At 37.4% G+C, this 27,524-nt stretch overlaps 1 protein-coding gene across 1 annotated transcript; it reads right to left on the bottom strand.

Annotated features, from left to right (window-relative positions):
• Nucleotides 1-1,178: 1,178 nt before the first annotated feature.
• On the bottom strand, nucleotides 1,179-27,046 carry HACD4 (3-hydroxyacyl-CoA dehydratase 4). Its single transcript, XM_033121998.1, has 7 exons — nucleotides 26,898-27,046; nucleotides 25,353-25,456; nucleotides 22,809-22,936; nucleotides 14,159-14,271; nucleotides 9,739-9,845; nucleotides 4,629-4,754; nucleotides 1,179-3,748 (listed from the first exon to the last, which is right to left on the bottom strand). The coding sequence occupies exons 1-7, from the start codon at nucleotides 26,933-26,935 to the stop codon at nucleotides 3,666-3,668; spliced, it is 699 nt and encodes a 232-aa protein (XP_032977889.1). The 5' UTR covers nucleotides 26,936-27,046; the 3' UTR covers nucleotides 1,179-3,665.
• Between the last annotated feature and the right edge of the window lie 478 nt (nucleotides 27,047-27,524).

Here is a 27,524-nt window from a genome sequence, read left to right as displayed (position 1 = left end):
GTACTATGTGCCACCATACAAGGTTCTGGGGTACAAGTGAATAAGATACACCATTCCTGTCCTTGTGGAGCTTCCATTCAGAAAATGTAAATCAGTAAACCGTCATGTAATAAAGAAAAGCATCCAGGAAACATCCATGCTATCAATTTCCTATTTCTGTATAGCCCTTTATAATTTACAAAGGTTTAATTTTCCTTACTACATTTGTTCTTCACAACAACCTTGGGCAGTAAAGGAAACTGGAACTTGGAGAGTCATTCAGTAAGTAATACTGGAGCTGGATTTCAAATCAAACCAGTGGTTTTACCTCCAGGCCACATTCTCTCTTACAGGACCCCATGGTTCAGCTGCATACCACAAAGTAAGTACACAGTGGACATACTCGTATACACATAGCTAATGAATTAAAGCATATTTTTACTAATTGATTTTCATATGAAATTGACTGTAACCTTTGTTAAGATAGGATTTTAAATGCCAGCGACCCTTAGCAAAGGTAGACTAATTATACTTAATAATTCCTATTTAGTATGTTTAAAAACTAGAGAAGCATTAGAAAAAGTAAATGCCACTTTTCTAAAAACAGAGAACTACATTGTATGGTGGTCTTTATTTAAATACTTCTTTTTAGCAATTTCTGTCCAAAACTGAAATACTTCAGACTCAAAAGCAGTGGTTCTCCAACCTCAGTGTGCAGAGGCTCATTTGAGGAGCCTGTCAAAATGCAGGCTCCTGAGCCCATTACCAAAGCTTTTAACAGGTCTTTAGTGAAGCCTGGGAATCTGCATCCTAAACAGGCACTCTGGTTAATTCTTTGACCGTAACTCCCTGAAATTACTTTGAGAAACTGCCCCAGAGAAAAGTGCCGTATCAAAATTAGCACTTAGACCCAGAAGAAGAAAGTAAAAATTATCTGAACACAGGAAAACAAAATAATGTTCCAAAGCAAAAATAAACAAAGGAGAGAAAGATGTTGGGGAAAGGAGAGACTTTTTTTTATTTTAAATCCCTTTAATTCTTTAGCACAATAAAATAAACTGCATTTTCCCTGTTCATAAATTTAAATAAATATAAGATTCTTCCTCCAGATAAACATTTAGATATTGATGTTATAGCTACTTCAACTTTTGAAAGAAACAGATTCTTAAATGTGATAATTGCTCAAAATAGGCCGAGTAAGGTCTAGTAAAAAAGAAAAAAAGATAACTCTCTTAGGGAGTTCGGTAAGATGTGGTACATCCTTTAGTAACAAACTGTTTGCAGGAAGCCTGGTAGAGGTTATATGATGTTGACCTGTGCCCCGCACACTGTAGGCTCAAAATAAGTGCTTCTTGAGTGAACATAAGCGTGTGTATGCAGCTGACTACGGATCAGCTCACTCTAAGGTTAACCTATTTCTGGAATCAAGAGCTAAGACAGGGATAAGAGTGTTTCTTGAAAAGCACACTAGAGTAAAATAAAACACATCTATACTGAACGAATATATTTGGAAGAAATGTTAATTATTGCTCTTCATTTAACTAGTTTGATAAAGAAAAAGCTCAGGAACTCTTATATTACGTGTGTGCGCGCACATGTGGATGTTTTACTTGTCTATTTTAGGTAAACTTTTGCTGAGTAATGAAGTAAATTCTCCAAAGAAGTTTTGATTTGGTGCAGGGTTTGTTGTTTGTTTGTTTGTTTTTTCTCACCACCAGAGGCACTGCTGCTGTGGTTACTTACTATTCCTTCACTTCGATTACTTGGGACTTCAAGAAAGATCATTTAAAAAGTTATGTCTTATATGCTTTTAAAATATCTAACATTTCCTATTTCATCTATATTAATTAGATGTGAGAAACTAAGCTTTTGACCACACTGAACAAAATAAAATGGAGATTTGATGGACCTATAAGTTAAAACAGCCAAAGAAATCAACTTTGCAATATGGGTAACAGCCAATGAACTAGATGCTTACTCTTTGGGTTTCTTAACCTGGGAATGTGAACTTGAGTGGGAGAAGAAATTATATCCTTATTTTCACTAATCTCTAATGAAATCTAGTATTTCTTTCCATTATGAATATAGGCAATCAAGCACAGTAATACTGACAATTGTGACTGTCACCATAGGAAACCACAGATCTTTTTATGTTACAATTGTTGCAGATATCTCAAATTATTGTCAATGCTCATCTCTGGTTCAAAATTACCAGTTATAAATTTACCTGTGTTTCTTTTTGGTCTTCTGAGAAGTAGCTACTGAAGGTTCTCCAGGTAATTTGCTTTAAAAAATTGAAGTATTATTTAGCAATGCAATGGTAATGTCTTATAATGACCCAATATAGTTTCTCTAGTTCTTTTTCATTTTAGTGATTCTAGATGTATATTTCAGCAATATATGCAGCCATCTTTCTTGAGAGGAAGCTAGACGAAGTCACCTACAGTTTGTAAACAGATTCTGTTCTCTTTGCACACTGAAGCTTTCAGTAATTTTTTTAACTTAGAAGTAAAATAAACAACTTTCGAAGCAAACTGAAATGTAGTGTTTTAAAGGACAATCTTAATACTTATTTTAAAATTCCAAATACAACATTTCATTTATGAAGTTATCAATTATCTTTATTAATGCTCAGTTGTTTCTTTTCAAGTGTTTCATTTGGTGGTATAAGATTACCATTTTTTTATAATTACATTTTCCTACCTTGTTTTTATGTAACAACATAATTTAGTACCTTTTATATAGTTGCTGGATAATAAGATTCTATATTTCTTTCAAGAAAAGTGAATGATATATACCCATGGTCCCAAAGTGATTATATCAATCAATTATTCACATGTATCTTAGATCTTCAAAGCAAGGAGTTATCAAAACTGTAAGTGATGACTTATATATGACATGGTATAGTAATTAGTAATAGTAATTCAGTAATAAATGATCTGAAATGTGACTAGTTCTTAATTTTCTTACCTCTTTTAAATGATTTACTATTCTTTCATATCTTTTATCTCCCTGTAAGGTATATATGGCCTGAGTTTTTAAAAAGGAACATGGAACATTATTTGTGTATTTACCAAAGGTATTCTGTTCTCATCAGCGTCTTCTTTTAAGGCATCAAAACCCAAATAACGCGTGTAATATTAATGAATACACTTTCAGGGTTTGGGAAAATGTTTGTTCAATTTTCTATGTGGGTCAGATGTTTAAGGTGGGCATTAACTCTGGGAACAGTGACATCTGTCCATAAAATGTTATTCTAGCTAACTGCAAAGCATATATTACAGGCTCCCCTCCTGTGGGGCTGATGCTATTTGGGAACTCAGAAGTGAAAAGAAATGATGTAATTTAGGTTAACAACTTTGGTTTCTCAATTTAACTCAATCTACTCCAGTTAATCTCTGATTTCTCATTACCCTCACAGGGAAATAATCAGGCTTCACCTAATATAAATTTAACTTGTATAAAATCCACAGCTGTGGTGAAATAGGTTATTCAGATATGTGTTTTGAAAATGTGATGTGTGACTGCTGTGATCTGTCTAGGGTTTGTGAAGAAGTGCAAGTATTTCATGTCATGGATTTCTGTCAAATACTAGGTATTTTTCCAGCAGCATGCTTCCTGTATTGTGCTTTCTTCAGCGGAATCCACAGCCTGGTTTTTCTTACGTCACATCAGAATGCTGTGCTTCACATTTTCTTCTTTTTAATGGGAAAGACTCTGAGGACATCTCTTCTTTCTGAGCAAAGATGACTGCAGGTAAAATACATACCTAATGTGCAGAAGGAAATGGCAAAAGTAAGGTTGATCAACCATGTCATTGGAAAGAAGCATAGTTTTAAAATACAGTTAGAGTGCTGCCTGGAGTCCAGCGAGGAGACACTTGCAAGGGAGATTCAAAGACGGAAGGAACGCTTAAAGAAGTGTTCATATTTTCTGCAGAAAGGAAAGTAAAACAAACCCTTCCATCTTACTATTTTGTTCATTGCAAGGAATTTTTTTTTCCCTTTCTTTAGGGTAGCTCTCTCCACGTCCCCTAATGCTTCACATTTGTCCTCTCTTTTATGTGTGGTTGTTATATATCTGATAGTTGTTACCTTCTAGAGGTAATCATTATCTTGGGGATTTGTGAAGGTTAGAGCTGGGGAAACTAAAATTTGATAGAAATCTTTTTCCAAATTTCCTGGGGGAAAAAATTGGTAAAATTGTTTCACTGTAAGTTTTTGTGCCATGCATTTTCTTGAGTCTTTAGCACCTGTTCCCACTTGCCTGCTAGGAAATGCTAGTACACAGGGTCAAGCAAACAAAAAAGTAGACAATAATAGAAAAACCAGAAACAGTCAATCCTTCTTAGTTTGACATCTAGATTTTGTTTGGATGAACCTGTGTCGATGGTCAACACTTTTATATTCCATACATAATGCAGTTACATTTTCTGTTAGTAAAACATTTTCTGCTAGTAAACCGGTTCATCTCTTGTTCATTTGCTCTTGTGATGTCCTGAAAAGCGCATTATAATTTCTAGGTGCTTTCATTGTGTCAGGCGTCCTCTTTGGTCTTGCCCATGTATACAGACTTTTCTGTTAAGATAGATGGCAGCACAAACCAAAAAGCACAGGAAGAATGTAAAACAAAACAGAAAAGCCACTTACCTATAAAGAGCATCATGAGATATATTTTCAGCACATATGGGAAATAAATGGGTAAGTCAAAGGGCAGCTTTGTGGAGTAAGTGCCAAATGATTCAAAATAAGGCAGGGACTGATAGATGGCAAATGCTGTTTAAAGAAAAAAAGAAAGAATCATGGACGTTTCTCTCCTTCACTTGCTATGGGGATGTCTATATATGTCTGTATAGTGGAAGGATATTTTGAGTTTCATTATGATTTTGTGACAATTGCTGAATCTTTTAGCTAAAGCTACAGTTTGATACAGAAATCTGCTGAATGACTAAATTGGCAAGGCCATTACAACAGTGTTGTCTTGTTGAATTTTTGTCCATTTTATACTTAGTGTGCCTACAGAGAATCAGTTTACAATGTTTCGTTATGGTATCTCAAAATATTCATCCTGTTCGCTACAAACAGGAGTGATAGATGAATGAATTTGGAAAATGCTGCATGTATTTTCCTCTTGGAGTTTCTTAACATTTAGTATAGCAGAGATTCTGAAAAGTACTGCAATAAAGTAACTGGTTTCAGTAGTGGGTCCAAGATGACGGCATAAGAGGATGCTGAGCTTGCCCCCTTCCAACACATGGAATGTTTGCCTATATTTAGAGCAACTCCTCCTGAGAGAAAACTGAGGGCCAATGGCACAGCTTCTGCACAACAAACGAGAAAGAGACCATCTAAAGAAGGTTGGGGGACCGTGAGAGCTCCCCAGGAGCTGAGGGACTGGTGAGCCCTATTGTTTACATTTCCCCTGAACCTGGACAGCGAGCAGGTGGGCACCCTAGCCAGGTTCTCTGGCCCACCTGCAGAGCCGCTGTAGTGGGTCCCCAGATACGCACCCCCAGAGGTCACTCCAGCAGGAAAAGGAGGGTGCCACAGTGCCGCTCCTCCTGGAGATTAATCCAGTGGCTCCTGCGGGGTGCTGCTGCACGCAGCCACAGGGCTGCACGTGCCTGTGAGGCTCCCCCACCCAAAGAGTGCAGAACTAGCAAAGCATTGTGGTGCCTGCACACGGGACTGCCCTGTCCAGAGACAGGGGGGGCACTGCTGCCCTGCCTTGGAAAGTATAGAACTAGCAGGGTGCTAAGGTAGGCACACACACAGCTGCGGAGCGAGCAGGGCGCTGCCACGCGTGCTCACTGAGCAGCCCCACCTGGAGCAGAAGGGCAGGAAAGCATGCACATTCAGACATCCCCTCTCTGACTCCATTGTGGCCTTAGACAGCCAGAACAACAAGGACCTACCACACACGCATGTACACCAGGCTGCCCCACCAGGAAGCCACTCCTGGCTGGGTGGCACACCAAACACCACACGTACCTGCCCCAACTACAACCAGCCTGCCAAAACCACTGGGCACACACGCTACAGACGCCACTTTTTCAAGATTGGAAGAGAGAGCTATTTCATCTAACTCATAGGAACAAAACACAGAAACTCAAATAAAATGGGGAGATAGAAGAATATGCCCCAAATGAAGGAACAAGAAAAAACTGTGGAGAAAAACTCGAATGAAGCAGAGAGAAGTAATTTGCCTGATAAAGAATTCAAAGAAACAGTCCTAAGGATGCTCTACTAACTTGAGAGTGGAATAGTGGAACTTGGAGTAGAATACAGGAACTCAGAGAGAACGTGAACAAAAGGAGATATAATAGAGAACCAAACAGAGGAGAAGAGTAACTGAAATGAAAAATGCATTAGAAGGAATTGACAGATTAGTTAACACAGAAGGATAGATTAGTGGCCTGGAAGACAGAATACTGAAAATCAATCAATCAGAAGAAAAAAAAAGAAAAAGAAATTTTTAAAAATGAGGATGGTATGAGTAACCTCTAAGACAACAGCAAGTGCTCTAACATTCACATGATAGAGATTCCAGAAAGCAAGAATAGAGAGCTGAGAAGTAAACCCACACTTATATGGTCAGTTAACATACAACAAAGGAAGCAAGAATATACAATGGGATAAAGATAGTCTCTTCAATAAATAGTGTTGGAAAAACTGGATACATTTAAAAATAAAATGAAACTAGACCACTGTCTTACACTATATACAAAACTAAACTCAAAGTGGATTAAAGACTTAAATGTAAAGCCTGAAACCATAAAACTCCTAGAAGAAAACATAGGCAATAAACTCTTTGACCCTAAACAATATTTTTTGGACATGTCTCCTAGGGCAAAGACAACAAAAGCAAGAATAAACACATGGGACTACATCAAACTAATAAGCTTCTGTACCGCAAAGGAAACCATCAAGAAAACAGAAAGTCAACCTACTGAATGAGAGAAAATATTTTCAAATTATATATCTGATAAGGGGTTAATATCCAAAATACATAAAGAACTCATTTAGCTCAACATCAAAAAAAAGTAATAATTCCATTTTTAAAAAATGGGCAGAGGACATGAATAAACATTCCTCCAAAGAGGACATACAGATGGCCAACAGACACATGAAATGATGCTCAACATCATTAATCCTAAGGGAAATACAAATCAAAACCACAATAAGATATCACCTCACACCTGTCAGAATGTCTATTAACAATAAACCAACAGACAAGTGTTGGTGGGATGTGAAGAAAACGGAACCCTTGTGCTCTGCTAGTGGGACTGCAAATTGGTACAGCCACTATGGAAAACAGTATGGATACTCTTCAAAAAATTGAAAATAGAACTCCCATATGACCCAGCAATTCCACTGCTGAGCATTTATCCAAAGAAATCCAAAACACTAATTTGAAAAGATAAATGCAACCCCTGTTCATTGCAGCGTTATTTACAATAGCCAAGATACAGAAGCAATCTAGTTATCCATCGATAGACAAATGGATAAAGAAGTGGTACATATACACAAGGGAGTACTACTCAGCCATAAAAAAAAAAAGAATGAGATCTTGCCATTTGCAACAATGTGTATGGGAACTGGAGGGTATTATGCTAAGTGAAATAAGTCAGAAAAGACAAATACTATATTTCACCTATATGTGGAATCTAAAAAACAAAATAAATGGACAAACAAAACAGAAACAAACTCAAGAGAACAAACTGATAATTGTCAGATGGGAGAGGGGTTGGGAGGATGGGTGAAAAAGGTGAAAGGGCTTATAAAGTATGAACTGCCAGTTATAAAAATAGTCATGGGGATCTAAAGTACAGCATAGGGAATATAGACAATAATATAGTAAGTACATATATAGTGTCAGATGAGTCCTAGACTTACTGTGGTGATCACTGCATAAGGCACATAAATGTCTAATCACTGTTGTATACTTGACACTAATATTGTATGTCAACTATAATTGAAAAATAAATGTAAAAAAAAGATGTAATAATGCATAATCAGATAAATTTTGATCAGTTCATCTTACACAAAATAGAGTGAAACTTCATGGGTAAAGTCTGAGTACATAATGTGCTGAACTAGGAATACTGGATTTTTCTCTAGTTTCCAGGTAAAAATCAATTACAAATGTCAAGTCTTGTTAAGCCTTTAAAATACTGCTTCCCACTTTCCATCTTTAAGGTGATGCAAGTAACATATGCCTCATCTTTCCTCAGATAAGTAAATAGCTAAACACTTTAAAATTCCTTTTCAATAGAAACTTTAATAAATCTAATGTAATTTAATCAGATAATAATTGCACAATTAAAAAAACATAAGGAAAAGAGATCTAGGCATTCACCAAGTTCTAGATGAATTAATAATGATTCAACGGCTCTTCTGAGCTTGCAATTCAGCGATTCAAGATTGCTTCCTATTATATAAAATTATGTCATCACAAATATTCTGTTCAGATTTAGAGTTGGTCTTAAGATACCTAGAATTTCACGTGGTTAAAGAAAGGAAATGTATATAACCAAAGATAATTGTTTAATCTACCTTTTGAGATGAAAAGTGGAATTAAAATGGGAATAAAATCCAACTATAAAAGCAATCTTGGACCAGAAGCTAAGTTGTAATGATAACCAAGACAAGAAGGTTTAAAATGGTCTGAGAAAACCTACATCCACCTACAGAATTCTAGACACCATTCAAGAAGAACTTAGCACAGGGCAGAGGGGAGGGGAGGGCACCAAACTGAAGTTATGAGGAATGCCCAAGACTTAGGAGCCAAAGTTATTCCTCTCAAAGAGTTGACTGACTATTTGGGAACAAAGGATACACATGTGAAATAACCAAAGGACATCTGTGCAGAGTGGAAGTGAGGTGGGGAGGGGTGGCTTTTGTCGTCTCTCTTTTCCAAGAATGTCAATGAACCTCAAAAATTGGAGACAAGGACTCAGCCATTTAAAAAAAAAAAAATGAAATCTTGCCATCTGAGACAACGTGGATGGATGTAGAGAGTATTGTCTTAAGTGAAATAAGTTGGACAGAGAAAGACAAATACCATATGATTTCAATAATGTGTGGAATATGAAAAAAGAAAATTGAAACATTGATACAGAGAACAAACTGATAGTTGCCAGGGTGACTGGCGTGGGGGGGGGGGGTGGAAAATGGGAAGGGATTAAGACATACAAACTTCCAGTTATAAGTCACAGGGATGTAATGTACAGCATAGGGAAAATAGTCAATAACATCGTAAGAACTATGTATGGTGACAAACGGTTACTAGACTTAATGTGACAATCACTTTTTAAATTATTTAAATGTTAAATCACTATGTTATACGCCTGAAACTAATATAATACTGTATGTCAACTATAATTTAAAATAATTTTTTTTAAGTGGGAAAAAACTAATCGCTGAATCACTAAATGTTAAACCCTTTTTGGGTCGGTAAACAGACTTAGGTTAGAGGATTTATCTAAAACTCCTACAGTGATTTAATGAAATTCAGGGCCTAGACTCAGATGTCCTCATTACTCATCCAATATTTTGTCTACTGTGCAGAGCTGCTTCCCCTCTAACTTTGCTTCTTCATGGTTGGCTTCTTTGCATCAAGGGAAGTATGCCAAGAAAGATCCACTGAGTCAGCTAAGCAGTACCCCAAACAGTCATTTAATCATCAAAAAGTTTAGTGAGTCATGATAACTAGATTGCTTTTGTCAGTAAGCAATACAGCAAGTCACTCTTTTCTTACCTTCAGCGAGAACACACAAAGGGTAAATCGGCATCCATAGTGTTTGACTGAGCCACGTCAGGGCGGCATATGATATTCCTGTGACTGATAGCATGCTGTAAGTGTACCTGAAACAGACAAGGAGCTCATAAGCACCATTTGCTGCTGATGTCTGGGAAACAACAAGAGAATGAAATCCTCTACTAGGTAATTAAATACACAAGTAAAACTAGAATGTGTGCAGATTCCATACTTTCATTTCCTATCATTTAAGCTGGAGAAGAGGTTTAGAAAACTAGGAGGGGGGAGCCATGTCGGTCTGACTTGCCTCATGGAGTGGATCATGGATAATTACGGAAGTGGACAGAAAAAAATGTAACTCATATCCCTCCCCCAGCCAATTGTAAGTTTCCTTGCTTAGCGACTTCAATTTCACTCAGAAGCCAAGCCCATTTTACGCAATAAGCAGCTAGTATTTTTAAGACAGACAAAATTTGTAAATATCTAGGGAATGAATTTTAAAAATAAAAACATGACTTCTAAATCCCTGTATGGCATCCCTCTGCTGATGGAGTTCTGCCATCATATGTGATCAATTAAAGAACTGTCCTGAGGAGCTTGTTTGGGTTACAGTAGGTAGTTGAAAACCTGCCTCTGTGATGTAATAAATGAGGTAGTCATTTTTTGTTTCTCTGTTCTCTGAATGGGCCGTGGTTCTCCAGCTTCAGCACGCATCGCAATCATCCCGAGGGCTTCCTAAGGCACACACTACTAGGCCCTATCCCCAAATGTCCAATTCAGTGGGTCTCACATGGAACCTGAGCCTGAGAATTTGTAACAAACGATTTCCAGGTGGTGATGATGCCACGGGCCCAGGGGCCATACTTTGAGAACGACTGGAATAGTTAGTGAATACATATGGCAAGACAAAAGTGCCAAACCTTGAAACTATGAATGATGCAAAGCAAATCTTTCTCTCATTCCAGGACGCTAATTCCACTCCTCAAATGTTATGACCAAAGCCAATTTCTTATGTATTTCACAGATATTTTTGCATATGCTTATCTATGTGTATATATGTTCTATATACTATATACCAACTGTGCAAGCCCTCACTCAACATGTCCTGTTATCAAACTTTTGGATCTTTACCCAAGTGAAAAATGGTATCTCACTATCTTCTCTTTTTTACTCTTCTATAAGAGTAGGTATGTTTAAAAGCCACTGTTGATGAAGTCCAATGTATCTTTTTTCTTTTGTTGGCTTGTGTTTTGGGTGTCGTATTTAAGAATCCATTGTCAAATCCAAGATCACAAAGATTTACCCCTGTGTTTTCTTCTAAGAATTTTATAGTTTTAGCTCATACATTTAGGTTTTTTAATCTATTTTGAGTTCATTATATATATGGTATGAGGTAAGGATCCAACTACATTGTTTTGCACGTGGATATCCAGTTGTCCCTGCACCTTGTTGAAAAGACTACTGAATGGTCGTGGCACCCTTTCTCAAAAATCAACTGGCCATAAATGAGAGTTTATCTCTGGACTATCAATTCTATTCCATGCCATGCCAGTATCACACTCTTGATCATGGTTGCTTTGTAGTGAGTTTTGAAATTGGGAAGTGTGAGTCTTCAACTATGTTCTTCTTTTTCAAGATTGTTTTGGCTATTCTGGGTTCCTTGAGTTTCTATATGAGTTTTAGGATCAGCCTCTCAATTCCTGCAAAGATGCCATCTTGGATTCTGATAGGGATGGCACTGAATCTGTAGATCAATGTGGGGAGTGTTGCTGTCTTAACGATACTAAGTTTTCAACCCATGGTATATATTTCAACCTATAGTATATCTTTCCATTTATTTTGATCCTCTTTAATTTCTCTCAACACTATTTTATAGTTTTCAGCAAACAAGTTCTGCACATATTTCTACTATATTTTTTCATTGTAAATGGAATTATTTTCCATTCGTAAATGGAATTATTTTCTTAATTTTACTTTAGGTCATGACAAGTGTATAGAATACAACTGATTTTTGCATATTGATTTTGTATTCTAACACCTTGCTGAACTAGTTTATTAGTTCAAATATTTAACAGATTCCTTATAATTTGTTGTATATAAGATCATGTCATCTGTCAATAAAGACAGTTTTACTCCTTCCTTTGTAATAAGGATGCCTTACATCATTTTCTTGCTTCATTGCCATGACTAGAAGTTCCGGTACAATGGTGAATAGAAATGGCTGGAGTGAACGTGCTTGTCTTGTTCCTCATCTTAGGAGGAAAACATCAGTCTTTCATCAAGAACCATCATGTTAGCTGTGAATTTTTCATAAATGCCTTTATCAGGAAGAGGAAGTTCCCTGGTCCTTACTTTTAAAAGTCATTCTAGGGTAAGTTGGGATGATAACTGTACCCCCATTTTACAGAGAAAAAAATGAGTTTCAGAAAGGTTAGATGCCCAGGAATTTCACTCCTACATTAAGAGAAATGAAAACGTATACACAAAAGCTTGCACATGAGTATTCCTCATGACCAGAAAGTAGAAACAACCCAAATGTCGATCAATGAATGGATAAATGTGATATAGCAATATAAGGGAATAGTATTCAGCCATAAAAAGGAATGAAGTACTGATAGATGTTACAACATGGATGAACCTTGAAAATATTATGCTAAGTGAAAGAAGCCAGTCACAAAAGATCACATATTATATGACTCCATTTATATGAAATGTCCAGAATAAGTACATTCATAGAGACAATACATTGGTTGCCAAGAGCTGGGAGGAGGAAGGAATAGGAAGTGATTGCTGACAGGTTTGGGGTTTCTTTTGAGGGTGATGAAAATGTCCGCAAAAAAAGTGGCAATGGTTGCACATTACTTTGAATATATTAAAAACCAAATTTTATACTTTAAAAGAGTGAATTTTAAGGTATGTGAATTATCTAAATGCTGTTAATTTAAAAAAGAAAAAAAAAAGATTATGTGATTTGCCCAAGATCATAGAGCAAGTAAGTAGTGGAGGTGGAGTTTACTCTGAGATCTACTTCTGTCTCCAAAAGTCTTTCCATGACATGACACTGCTCTCAATCCACAGTTACTTTATGTTCTAATGGGTCTGTGAACCTGCCTCGACTCTGAAAGAGTTGGGCATACCAGAAAATAATACATGAGAAAGCCACCATCCCCAGTGAGGCTCCAGGTCTCATGAACAACAATCATGGGCTACAAACGTCTATGAAGTTTGTTCCACGTCTATGAAACTACCAGTTAAAAAGGAGAAATAACTTACTAAGAAATATACAAAAATTATGGTCATTTTCATTCAACAAAATAGTTCATTCGAATTCACTATAGGGTTCAAATCCATTATTTAGAAATGCAGAGGGTGCCAAAAAAATGTATACACATTTTAAGAAAGGAAAACACTATTAAAATTGTATTACTAAATATATACTGACAACAAAAGATGAATACAAGTCATGTCTGACTTCTGCAATTACAAGAGGTGCTCAAAGTGGTTACCATCAGCGTCCAGACACTTCTGATTCCGGTGAATTACCGCTTAAGCAAAGTTGACCAAAGTGTCCACTTCTATACATTTTTTTGACCCTCCTGGTATTTTAACTCAGCTAAGTTATTGACAAATACAATCAAGAATTTACATAACCTCAGCTAAAATGCTAGGGTTCTTTTGTTACCGATCCACACCTACATCTTTCGAGCAGGAATGGCTGTGCTCATTTGTGAAAGCTGAAGTAGCAGTTAGGACACGTCTCCAAAGTGTGCCACAGAGCAAAACAGTCGTTTGACACCACTGCAGGTAAAAATGAGACTAGGCTCATCTAGTTACAAAGTTTTAGAATTAGAAGGAAACTGAAGACAATTTAGAGCAAGCAAAGGTTCTTTAACCTCCGGCCCATGGATTCCCAGGAAGTCCACGAAAAAACGTCAGTCATTTGAACCCCCTGGAATTACATACAAAAATGCATATGGAGGTGCATTTTTCCCCAGAGAGATGAGGGCCGTCTATTTTAAACATTCTTGAATTCACAGAAACCACCTTTGTGAGTTCTGACTGTGATATAATAAAAGTTTTGCTTTGCTTATTAGAGTAACATGTACCAGAGCAATTGCAAGGAATAAGGAATGCCTTTCGTTAGCAAACAGCTGTGAGGGTTATTCCAAACGGGTGCATGCCAAGTCTTCTGCTACAAACCTGCACTGATCTGCTCTTGTAATACTACGATAGATTTGCATTATCTTTGATATGCCCCTTATGGAAAGCACTAAAAATACATTTCCATGTCAAGATAAAATCATTTGAAAAGGGGTTATGTTTTTCTCTCATTCCAAGTAACCAAATGTAAGCAGCTATTACTGCTTTCACTGCAGAAAGCAATTTGGCTTTGTTTTAAGAGATTATTTTGCCTCCTTACCTAATCATATCCAATAGATTCCAAAAGATGAATAAAACACACACCACGTATTTCTCTTGGACTTCCTCTTGGCTGGTGATCACCACAAAGAGGAGGATGATTCTCTCTGTGAGCTAACAAAAAACAACAAAAAACAGCAAAGTCAAGAATTAGGATCATCTGGTAAGCATGTAGGTAATTTTCCAATCTTAAAAACCAGAATTCCTCTTAAAAGTATGCTTTCACTGGAACTATGTATCCTAAACCGTTAACATGACCTCTGAGGGAGTAGGGTTCTGGGGGAATTGCATTTCCTCCTTTTTGTTGTTTTTTTGGTGTATCTTCCAAATCATATATAATGAATGAAAAGATAACATATTTTATCTGAATCAGGTTATTTCCCGTCTTGTAATACATGCACACATGTTTTTATTCACTTAGGCAAGCTTTCGTTGAGTGTCTGCTATGTATTAGATGCTAAGATCACATATATAATGAAAGCATGGCCCTTGCTCCAGAGGATAAGCAGCGGCAAGAGAACATGAGGCAGTAACTCTAACACTGTGAATAATGCTGTCACTTAACATGTGACGTACGGGAGCACAGGTGAGGCAAATACCTGTCTGCAGAAAAGTACAGAGAGATTTATGAAGACAGGCACCATTTCAGTTGGATCTTAAAGAGCAGGTAGGAGTTTGTGAGGTACACTGGATAGAAGAGGCGTGCCAGGCTAAGGGAGCAGCCTGAGCAGAGAGACAGAGCTGTGAAAATGCAGGGTGCACCAGTGAGTAATGAGAGCCCGTGGGGGCTAGAGTGGGGGTGCTTAGAAAGGAGAAATACCGTGTTTCCCTGAAAATAAGACCTAACTGCAAAATAAGCCCTGGCATGATTTTTCAGGATGACTCCCCTGAACATAAGCTCTAATGCGTCTTTTGGAGCAAAAGTTAATAGAAGACCGGTCTTATTTTCAGGGAAACATGGAAAGAGATAAAATTGAAAATGTGTTGGGGGTTAGGTTGTGAAGGGCTTTGAATGACAGGCCCAAAAATTTTCATTTCATCCAACAGAGAAGCCATCATTGCTTTTTCTTTTTAAGTGGGGGGCACAGGGAGAAGGGGAAGGGGGTAATATAATCCTTACCCTCATACGCTAGTGAAAACGAATTCAACATATTCATTTTTTTCACGTCAACATTCACAAATCATTGAGAATTCACACACTTGTGGCTTAGCTCCAATAATTGACCTCAAAGAATACATTCCTTTTTCCCAATCTAAATATAATGTGCCTTTTCATGTTGTATTAATATCCCCTGTACGGTGTGCATTTTTACGTTTTTTTAAATAGAATATTTACTTTGCTCTTAATGTTCAAAGGAAAATACACTGGAGATTGAGGGAGCATATTCGTGTTAAAGGGGAGGATTGCTTTATATTTTTCAATAACTGTCTTTATCTTTAAAGCAGATCAAGGCAAAAAGACAGGGATAATCTATGACTTAGACTCACAGGTTGTTAGACCCGGAAAATCACTTAGTGCAGAGAAATCCAAGATGTGCCAACAGTGTGCCACATGATCAGAAATCCACATGCCGAAGCTCCATCAGCATGTTTGTGACTACAGCAGTGAGTCAAGAGCACCCTTGCTTAGCTGGGGGAATTAGATATGATTCAAACCTTAGTCAATCTATTGAAGCTATCCACATTTTTCTTCTTTCATTACAATGCCCTAGTTTCTTGATTTAATTTAATTATAGTTATATAATTAATTACACTTAACTGCAACCATCATTACTGGATGATCCAAGTTTGCTGTCCATGATACCTGGCAGCCTTCAGATACAAGACCTTGGCCACAAACAAATACTTAGGAACTGCCTAATCTTACATTTGATCAGTGCCTGCTCGTTAGGAAAATCATCTACTTTTTGATAAACATCTCAGGAGATATACACACATGAATGCATTCACAAAACACATTTCTAATTACCTGGCTGACTACTGCAAGAGAAAACTTAGATACCTCTTGATAAGATAGCTTTCTATGGTCCCCTCCAGATACCAGTCCAACCCCACCTTTTTACAAATAAGGAATTTGAGAACCAGAGAAGTTAAGTGACTTGCTCAAACTAGTGGCAGACCTGGAAACATATATATCCCAAGTTTCCTGGTTTCCAGAGTTGTAAGCTATGAATGTGGTCAGGCTGCCCCTTAACTGACGAATACAGAAAGGCAAATCTCCTAAAAGAGAGAAACGAGCTGCACGATGAAACTAACCCTGTTGAAAAGCATCACTTGATGGTCTGTGGCATGTTAATGATAGGATCCCAACTGCACAGAAATCAGCAATCGACATGCCCCCAAAACCCCATAACCACGTACATACATGTGAATATGTGAAGTCCTACCCATATAATGTCCGTCCAATTAACCAATTATCTGATGGTTATCTGACTCTAACTCGACCACTCAATGGCAATACAACCGATGGAGATATTCTTAAATTGATAAAAACCAATATTTATTGGTTACTTTCTGCCAGGTTCCAAACATACATCATTTAATCTCCCTAAACGACCTTAAGAAGTGTTGTTATTATCTGCTTCTGCATTTTACAAAGTGACAATGAACTGCCAACAGATATGGAATTAAAATCTAGACAATGTGATTCTAAATCCCTTACTCTGAAACACTAAGACACATTCAACTTTGTTATTCTATGGGCTACCCCGCGCCTATTATCCAGGTGAGAGTCTATGCTTTTAAAAAGCCCCTCCTCAAAAGTTGAACCTTAGAATAAGAACCTCCTTGCTTTTCTAAATCAATACCAAAACAATTATAAGGATAGACTTTTAAAATTTTTCACTTTTCCTTACGTATCATAATTTCACCGGTTATTTGGAGCTTCACATTTGGGAGAACTTAGCACTTTGTCATTTTAAACAAATCCTACGAGAACATGACTAATTACTAATGAATGGTCTTACAACGTTTAGTGCAACTCAAACAGGTGGAATAAAAAGTACAGTTAGAAAAACACTCTACAACTTAGGCCAAATTAAACATGGTGGTAACGTGGGCTGCTCAAAAGTATGGTAACTATAAAATAAAAACACTTTGCATTTTTATGTTCTATTTGAGAATCTTAAACTCTAGGTTAAGCAATGACTAAAACCAAGTTGTTAACTTTCTACATGGCAACTAGCACTTTAGTTACAAACTATTGTAGGGGTAAAATGATTCGTCAGCTATAGGGAGAACTTCTAGAATCTTAAAAATAAGTTAATTTTTGCTTCAAAGACTACTATTTTACTATTTCACAGGTTGAAGTTCAATCCTGTGAACTTTTGTTGAGAACTTCAGAAATATAACGTTTATATGTTCAAAAACCACCAATTACTTTCTACTAGAAGACAAAGGCATTTAAGCAATTCTAGTTTTAAATTTTTGGTTTATTTATTCATCATTCAATAGATATTTATTGAGTGCACTGTTCTGGTTCCCAGGAAATACAGCTGTGAACAAGGCCAGGCCCAATCCTCATGGTATTTACATCCTACTCGGTGACATAGACAGTAAACAAATGTAACATAGTTAAGAGTTCAGGACAAATAGCCTAAATCCAAATTGTTTTCTTCCACCATTCACAATTTATGTGACCTCGAGTAACTTATTTGACTTTTGTGTTAAGTAATTATACTAGAGATAATAATTATTATATAGGATAAGGTTATGAAGATTAAATGAGTTAATGCAAGTGAAGAATTTAGAAAAGTGTTTAGCACATAGAAAGCCCTAAGTCAATGTAAGCGATTAAGAAAATAAATATAATTTATTGTAGTGATTAGTAGCTTTACAGGAAAATACACTTTTTCTATACGTATAATCAAGACTATCAGTGAATAAAAAGTTAATCTCAGCATATTTAAAATTATACTCTGAATGTAGCTTTATAATCATCACACTGAAGAACTCCATGAATCAAATGCAAAATACAGAGGAAAAATCTAAAATGTTACCTACAGAATGACTTGTGTGTGTAATTTATTCCCAGGAGGCTTTGCAGTTTTGAGAATCTCACAGCTTGGCACTATCTTCAGTTTTATCTCTAACAACATAATACTGTTCCCAGCTCAAAACTGGAGAGAAAATCTATATGATTTTATGAAAAATCAGAAGACTGTTTCATCTAGCAACGCAAAGAAGTAGCGGCTTCACAGCTAAAAAGAAATAAGGGTGAAACTTCACCGTTTTCATAAAAGGCTTTATTTTAAGATACTCTCCTTTGGGAATTCCTTTATATTTGTTGTCATAAGAATCTGTGACTGAAATTTTTAGAGTGGTTTTGGGCAAGCGGACGCCTGCTTGCCCTATCAGAAATAGGAAGTGATATTGGTACATATAAAGATGGTTCTTGAAATTGGGGCCCACAAATGGAATTTCTGTAGGTATGATTTTGGGGTAAAAATTCCTATTGTTTTTATTTATAGATTTTAAAAATTGTGTAAACTTAATATATGTGCAGCACTGTTTATTGTGATGCAAAGGGAAGGATGCAGAATTTAGCCATTTTAATTCAGTTATGTATGAAGACTTTGCATTTCAAGCATTTCTCAAAAGGTAAATAGTAAACTGGATTACTCTGAGGGTTTTCTAAAGGCACATCAATGTAAGGTATTTAGATTGTGGATATAAAGTTTCGTATTTCCCCCTCTCCTTGAGTTGAAGCAACCTCAAACTATATCAATAAAAACCTTTCTCAGGCTTCCACTCAAGCAAAGTCAGAACAAAATCAATACTTCTGGGTTGGTAGTATTACTGCTCTGTAAAAGCCAACTTGTTGTGATTAAACCTACGGAAATACACTAATTTCTCAATTCAACTTTTTCTTTTTTACCAAGCTAATAAAATATGCAAGCTCATTTGGGAGGAAGGGATTGGAGAGGTGAGATACCTACTTATATTATCATTTCTTATAATAGTTATATGCATCTTTTGGACCTTTTTACTTTCTCGTTTTATAAATTAAAAATATCAGAAGTTAACTATATTTCCTTATATAATTTTAATTGGTATGTAATTATTTCCAAAAACAGATGTCTATGAACAACTATGTTTTACTTTTGCTCTTTCCCCCTAACATGTATTTATTGAACACACAAAAATATACATCTGTGTGTTAAATTAGTATAGTCTTATTATCAGTGGGTTTACGCCTCTTCATTATTTAGCAGTTGTGTGTAATTCTAGAAATTTATAATAGCTTTTCTTTAAGTGTCAAAAAAAAAAATGTGTGTATAAAACATTTAAAAAATGAACAGAACAAAACACAGAAAACAAACAGCCCCTACACACACCACCACCACCATTTGATATATGTAATTCTAACTGCTTAACTAGCTTATCGTTCTTACTACTTTTTGGAATTACTTATCTTGATATTTTGGAAGCCCAGCTCCCAGAAAGAGAGTTCAGTTGTGATACTTAGCAATCTCACAAAGGTAACGGCAAAATAACATCCCAAATATGCAGACAAATTTTTCAGCTTACTTGAATCCATGTACACCATGCATTTTTCAAGATACAGTATGCAATCAGCTAGAATTACTGTGTAAGTAGCTTAGCCACATTTTTAACTACTGTGTCTTAAAAATGAGGAAACAAGAAAACCAAGAAAGATTACACAAGTTTTGTTTGGAAAGATTAGAGTTTTGCTTGACTATTTTAAAGTAGGGGCCTCAGAGTCATCCCATAATGAGTGAATTCTAATTGTCTGCAGAAGGCTAACGAAGGAAGGAGGAGAAAATGAAACTTTGGATATGATGACATGTGTCCTTGAAGTTTTCTCCAATACCATGTCCATTCTGAAAACCATAGACCAGATAATAAATGAATAAAAGAAAGAGGAGATAGATAAAATGTCAAAGAGATAAAAAGAAGCCAAACAATCAACAAAAAGTATTAATAATCAGCCTAGGACGAAAATGGTAAGTGTCCTCCCTACTGTGGTGATCCCTGACTTGTTAGCCCCCTCAACAATAAAAACTTAAAAATCATTTGGGCCTCATTAACAGCAAACTTTGCAACCTCGCCTTTGAATAAAAAGCTTCAGTGTATACTTGCCATTGTTCTTTAATTACCAAACCAGGATATAGTTTGCTTACAGTCATCATATTTCTGTAAGTCATTTCAGTTTTAATTAATAGGATTAAAATCACAATTGAATATTCTGGAATATCTGGAACTTCAAGAAATAAAATTTCTAGTTTGTACAATAATTTCTATTATTAGGCAAGCCTACATCATTTTGGAAAGCATAAAAAATGTGCAGATTTTCTAGGCCTATTCACGGTGCTCTATTTTCTTTCTTAAAAATTTACCTGTACTGTTTGTCACTTGCATTCCCTACATCGGCAGTAAAAAAAGAAAATAACACCACTCTTAATTTTGAAAATGCTGAAATTAATATTAGCCAATTTATCCTACAAAAGTAAAAAGTCTAAAAAAGAAAACATGACTTAAATTTTAGATGAATTTGATCATGCCCCAAGAAAATTAATTCCAATGTGATAGACACAATTTTCATTTAATCTGGGTTGTTAATTCTTTTCTCTAAAATTAGCATTGTGGGATACTGGTACTATATGCATTCTGGTTGTTAACAACTAATAAACACCAATAAATCTTGTTCCCAAATAATATGCTTCTTCTGGGACAGATATGTACCCCTTTTATTTTGTAAGAAAATACATTTAAGGGAATTTCATCTAGGTCTTGGCTAGCTAACTGACTGCTTTGTTATTAAAAGTTCATACTCTAAATATCACCCTGATTTTTATTTTACATTTGATATTTCAACACTTACAATGTCTTTATCCTAATGAATACGATTTCTCTACTTTTAGTTAATAAGTAAAATTGAAAGCTCCCATGAACTTCTAATATTAGTTCTTATTAGGCTCCTTACGCTTATATTATTTCTATCTTTTAAACTTTCATGGTATTTCAAGCAAATTTTAATACAAGCGTCTATGTCACTCCTTTATTCAACAAAACTGGAAGATGCATGTTTACGTTCTAAGCCCTTTACTACGTCCTAGCAATACCGTCAGATTTTCACATTTTAATTATTTTTACAATGCAAATTTGTCAAATTTAGTTATTTATTCATTTTTCCAATTTATTTTGTGAATAGTTACTTACATATTCATGTAAATGCCTTTTTCTGTAGATCTTAAATATATGTTCATATAGTCACCTAACTCTTCTCTCTCTTTTTTTATGGAAAATACCACTTTTTAAATTTTTCTTGCCTTAATCCAGCAACAATTTCTGATACTGAATCTCTATCTGTGGATTTCCCATCTTCCTTCAACCTGCCTGTAAAAGGAACATGGTCATCTAGGGCTAGAAAGAGACATAGTAGAGGGAACAAATAATAAGTAAAATAATAGCAATAGCTACCAGGTATTGTATTCTTTAAGTGCTGGGCACTTAGCCCACCTATTTTCTCAGTTACTCCATGACATACATGTTATTTTCATATCACATGAGAAAATGAAGTTCAGAAAAATTGCATGATTTGTTTAAAACTGGGATTTGAATCCCAGTCTGCTTGATCCCCAAGTCTATGATTAGACACTATACTAGATAACCATGAATGATCTCTCCTTCCCTTTTGTACTCAGTAAAAGTGGCAGAGTGAACAAGAAATGGTTCGGGAGTAGTCTATTCTCTAAACAGGGGTTAAAGGAACTTTTTAAAAAATTAAATGTATCAGAGTAACATTGGTTAATAGCATTGTATAATTTTCAGATGTACAAGTTTATAATTTGACATCTGGGGCTAATATCCAAAATATATAAAGAACTCACACAACTCAACAACATAGAAAACAAATAATCTGATTTAAAATTGAGCAGAGGAACTGAATTGTTACACTTTTCCAAGGAAGACATACAGATGGCCAACAGACATATGAAAAGATGTTCAACATCACTAGCTATAAGGGAAATGGAAATCAAAGCCACAATGAGAGACCACCTCACACCTTCAGAATGGCTATTATCAAAAAGACAAGAAAGGGGCGTTGAAGAGGTTGTGGACAAAAAGGGAACTGCTGGTGGGAATGTAAATTAGTGCAGCCCCTATGAAAACGGTATGGAGGGTTCTCAAAAAGTTAAGGATAGTTTTTGTTTTTGTTTTTATCATCTACTCTTTGCCAGGTATTATGTGTGGGTGTCCTTTCCGCCCAAACCAGCCCAATGACTGTGGGTGATTCAATCGCACAGTGGGAGGTAGAGGAACCAGGCATCAAACCCAAGTCTGAATGGCTCCAACCCTATGCCTCTGCCCTGTCCTATGCTGGCAGGGCGCTGGCAGAGTGAGAGTGGGAAGACTGGGTGAAACCTCCTCACAGGAGAGAAGCAGAGCACTGCTGGGTTGCACAGAGCAACAAGCCTTATTGCCCCCAAATGTTTCAATTGGCCCTTCCAACTATGCAGTGTTTGAGGATGAGGTGATTTTTTTCATGGAATTCTCCTTATTAGTGACTTGGGTTGCAAGTTAGCAAGGATTGGCCTTTTAACTGCCATAAAGTCATGAGAGTCTTAAAAAAAGACATGTTAAGTATGAAACAGATTCAATAATAATAAAAGATGACTAAAACCTACCTGCACAAACCTAGGAAGAAGATGGCTTGATTCAATGCCGATATATATGTGCAGCAACTCCAAGATGGAAATGGATTGGCAAAGTCGCATCACAAGTCCAATAGCATAAAAAGTGTCAACCATTGAATCTGTGTCCAGTGATTAAAAATACAAATACAGTAAGTCAAAACTAGACTACAACCCAAATCTCTGCAGCACTTTTAAATAAAATTGAGATTATTTACCTCCTTTTACATTGTACGTGTGAGAAATTTCCTAGATTACTAAATTCAGACTATGCAACCAAAGAAAGCACTTCATATTATAGTACATTTTAATTGCTCCTCTTCCAAAAAGAAGTAAAAACTTGAAAAAGAAGGCTCCATGGCCAAAGCTATAGCATTTATTCCCCATTTATGAGATTATAAAGCAATTCCACATAAAGGTAACTAGCTAGAATCTAGACTACATCAAATGTAAAACAGGTTGGAGGTGAGCTTATTAAAGAAGCTGCTGTGCTCACAGCTTTTCCAATGACAAAATGAGAGATGAGAAAAATATGATTTCAGAGCTTTATGGAAATGACATTAATGATGCCATAATATCAAACAACACCTTATGGGGATCTAGTATTTGTGTCCTATGCATACTTAGTTAATGCTCTCTGGATTTTTGTTATTTTATTAAATTTATTGAGGTGACTGATTAATAATAACATTATATTCGTTTCAGGTGTACATCTTTCTGCTATACCTGTATACTCTAGTGTGTGCTCACCGCCTGAAGTCTGGTCTCCTGCCATCACCCCCTTTATCTTCTTCGTTCTCCCCTCAACACCCTGGATTTCTTGAACTTTACACACTAAAACTTGGGCCTCTAATGGGGACTTTCGGGGTTTGCATTGCAGAGAGCCCAAATGAAAAAGCGCATTTAGAAAGAGCTGAAATGGGTGCAAATGTTCCTCTAAATAGGGTAAGTGTATTGGTTTAAATTTCAAAATGAAATCTTGCCATGTGAAGAAACTTCTAGGGGAGACTTTGCTGTCTTTGCCGGCTAGTGATCATTCACGTGATGATAGTTTATGGAGCACAAGGGGTTCGACACTATTATCACTGTCCCCATTTCACAGATGAGGCCTGAGGCCTAGACAGTCTGCGCGCTTGTCCACTGCCCAGCACGTGTTATAACAGAGCACTGTCAATTCACAGCTGTGTGAAGCAGGGCGTCCGTGTTGCTAATTCAGATGAGTAGACTACAGGTGAGCTGCTTATTTAATTTATGCATTGATTCAAGGACTGTACTGAACCCACCCCTTAGTTGTTTGCAGTCTGCCTTCCATATCGAATAGGTTGTGTTTCTTTAATAAGTAGCTTCTATCACTATAAAGGCAGGATAAAAATTAAGAAATAAATACACTGCTGACTAAAGCAGTTTTTCCCACTGGAAAGGCCAGGCAGCATAAGAAAGTTAGTTCATCGTCAGTGACTCGACCTGTGTGTAATACGCCCACAAAGCCACAGTTCACTTCCAAGGCCTACAAATGACGACAGTTTTTTAATATGAAGGAAGTTTGCCCACCGCTTGTATTTTCCTCTGCTTAAAGACTCCCAATACTCAGTTGAAATTCAAGCCTTTGGTTGTATCTTTAGAGGTTCTTAAACAAAGACAATTTTCTGGTAAATTTGCAGTAAGAAAAAGGCAACATAAAATAGTTTATGGTACCTCACAAGTCGATTAATTTCCTGATGACACAGAAGTCTGAACTGACGAGCACAGCATGACTTTTCCCAGATATATTCTACATGTTTGTTTTTAGCTGAAACTAGCAGTTGCTCAAATTACCAAGTCACCCAACAGTTGTAAACTGTGATGACACTTACCCATGTGGGGATGGAACATGAAAAGAATGTTATTTTGACAGTCATTTAGTGATTCATGTTTGAAAATCGAAATGCTATTTAAAATCTTTACTTTTTAGGAAACTGAAGGAAGCTTACGACTTAGACCATTACTGTCAACTCCCATATAAGTGACGAGTCATCTGCAAAGTGTATCATTTCCTTAGGGATATATTACTCCTTTAGGGGAACAAACGGCCTGGGGAATATAAAGTTTGTCTTTCATTTATTAGTAGTCTCCAGTTACCTTAAACCTTGGGAATAAAGAATAAGGGAAGAGTTTGGTTAATTCCTGATTTCTCTGCACAAAATGTTATACTGCAATTTACAGATCTCCTCAAAACACACCAAATCTGTTAAGGTTTGGTGCAGAACCAAGAAGGAAGAGAGAAATGGCACCACCCCGATGCCATAAGTACATTTTCAGGGCAAATTGCCTACTCGGGAAGCCAAATCCCTTTCCTTCATCTTACCTCCCCCCTTCTCCAAAAAGGTTTTGGTTTTTGCACTAAGCAAGAAGTATGGTTCCTGAAAAATGTGGTCACTAAATTTTACAGGAGTGAAGGATATTAGGTGAAGTTCATAGAAGTTAAAAAGTTAACATAAGCAAGACTAGGTGAAAACAAGAATTAAAAGGTAAAAATCAAAAAGTGTTTTGGAGTTTTACCTTTTCCAAATGAAAAGAACCTGACTATCATATTTGTAAATATCCATGAGTGGCCACAGAACTGGATTAAGTAGTAGACGAAAAGATAGGTGTTCTTCCTATACCTGTAAATACAGAAAAATACCATTAAACACTTCCTTTATAATCATCCTTTCAGCATTGTACACGTCTTTTAACTAACCTATGGGCCAACCTGAGCAAACAAGAGAAAACTATTCCATATCAGTGTCTTTTACTTGGTTATCCATCTAACCAAGCATATCAGATTTGGAAAGGACCCACAGCACACACGATCCACTAATGAATATCCTGAATTTGCTTAAAGCCAAATCTGGTTCTATTTCAAAATCCACTTCATCTTTGATAAAGTTCTAACCTTGTTGCTCACCAAGGGATAAAAGTAAGCATTGCAAAGACTACTTTGAATATTTTGGTAAAATATATATATATATATATATATATATATATATATATATATATATATATATATATATATATATATTTGGGGGGAAAATATGGATGGTGGATGTGGTCAGTATGTGTTCTAAGTGCAGAACTTGAGAGAGAACTAACTGGTGTAGTTACAAGAGGAAAGGAGTTATGGGGGCATTCCCGAATAGTGGATAATTCAGTAACTGGACATGTCTGACGTTTGAATGCATTATGTGATTGGGGTCAGTATCTTGCCACTGCCTCCTATTTTGCAAAGGCAGATGTTTCCTTCATCAGACACACATAGAAGGCAGTTTAGTGACTCAGGCCAGAAAAGGGAAGTCAAGCTGAGTTTAAAAATGGGTTGCTGGAGAGATGACTAAGAGAAGATTGACAGAAGCGTTTGAGGGAGTTAAAAAACTAGCATTGTATGAAGTGTTCCCTGGGCGTTCAGAAGGGTAGTGGGAGTGGCTCTGCCAGTGTGGACAAGGTTTTCTCCTAATTGGAGATGTGAAACCTCTGAGAAGTAAGGCAAAAGGTTGGGACGCAGTTCCGGTGTAGCTTGATGATTTTACTCTACAGATGACACAAGCTACTGAAGGGGTTAGGAAAACGAATTCCTCCCAGCTTCAGAATCGCTTGGAGTGTTGGTTAAACATACAGTCCCTGATCAGACCGCAGAATCAGTTTCTCTGAACTGGGCTCTCAAATATGCACATGCAATAGGTGTGTCGTCAGCAGGTAAATCTAAAACTCACCCTGCGTCTAAAAACACTGCGTCTGATAAAGTCAAGGGAAGGGCGCCGGGTGTGGGGAGGGGTAAGGAAGAAAGGAAGAAGGACTGGCAGAGAGCGCACAAAATCAAAGGGCGGCCGCGAAGCCTGTCCTTCCATTTCCTCATCTGTAAAATGCGGGAAATAACAGAGCCTTCTTCTTCCCAGAGTTGTAGAAAGAACTGAAGTAACTAATACCCGTAAGAGCTCAAGGGTATGCTGGGCGCAGGGTTGCGGGGCTCGGCGCTCCCCAGTGCCCGCCCGGCCGATGATGGGGTTAGGGGACCCCGCCCCCCTCCTCCCTCACCCCCTGCCCTCCGGCCTCCGCCGAGCGCCCTACCTGGGCTGCAGCCAGGCGGGCAGTGCCATCGGCCCCATGGGCCGCAGCCGCCAGGCCCTCCAGCGCCGTTCAGGAAGGAGCACCGCGGGGTAGCTGGGGAGGGGCAGCCGGGCGGCGCGGCGCGGAAGGGCGGGGCCTGTCCACACTCAGCAATTTAAAAAAAACCAAACACAAAAACCTCAAGGTCGTGCAATGGACACGAGCTGCAAACCAAGTTCCTCAAGTTCCTGCAGCGGCGGTCGTGCGTTGCACTACGAATGGCTCACTAGGGCTCGGCACGTGCGTCAAGCTGACCTGGCGTAGTGGCGGCGGGAACACAGCCACACACGCCCGCGTTCCCAGCGGGTTCAAATGCATCTCCTTACCCGACGTCCTAATCTCGGGATTGGGACTCCGTTGCAGCCTCGTGAAAATAAATGGGCCCTCCCACCAGGCCTCGAAAAGCGGACAATGGCGCCATCCCAAAGCCTCTCCGGATGCGTGGGCCCCAGGTGGGCACCTCATTACCCCCACCTGTAAGAGCAGTTCCGCGAGGGAGCTTGTGGCCACACTTCCCCCAGTACCCTTTCTGCTAATGGGCCTGGTTCCTCCAGGATCAGGCATCTTGCACTCTAATCTTCCCTGGGT

Source organism: Rhinolophus ferrumequinum, chromosome 12 (assembly GCF_004115265.2).
Source record: "Rhinolophus ferrumequinum isolate MPI-CBG mRhiFer1 chromosome 12, mRhiFer1_v1.p, whole genome shotgun sequence".
Lineage (NCBI taxonomy): Eukaryota > Metazoa > Chordata > Mammalia > Chiroptera > Rhinolophidae > Rhinolophus > Rhinolophus ferrumequinum.
Note: the sequence above shows the minus strand (reverse complement) of the source record. Positions and strands in the feature narration are given on the sequence as shown.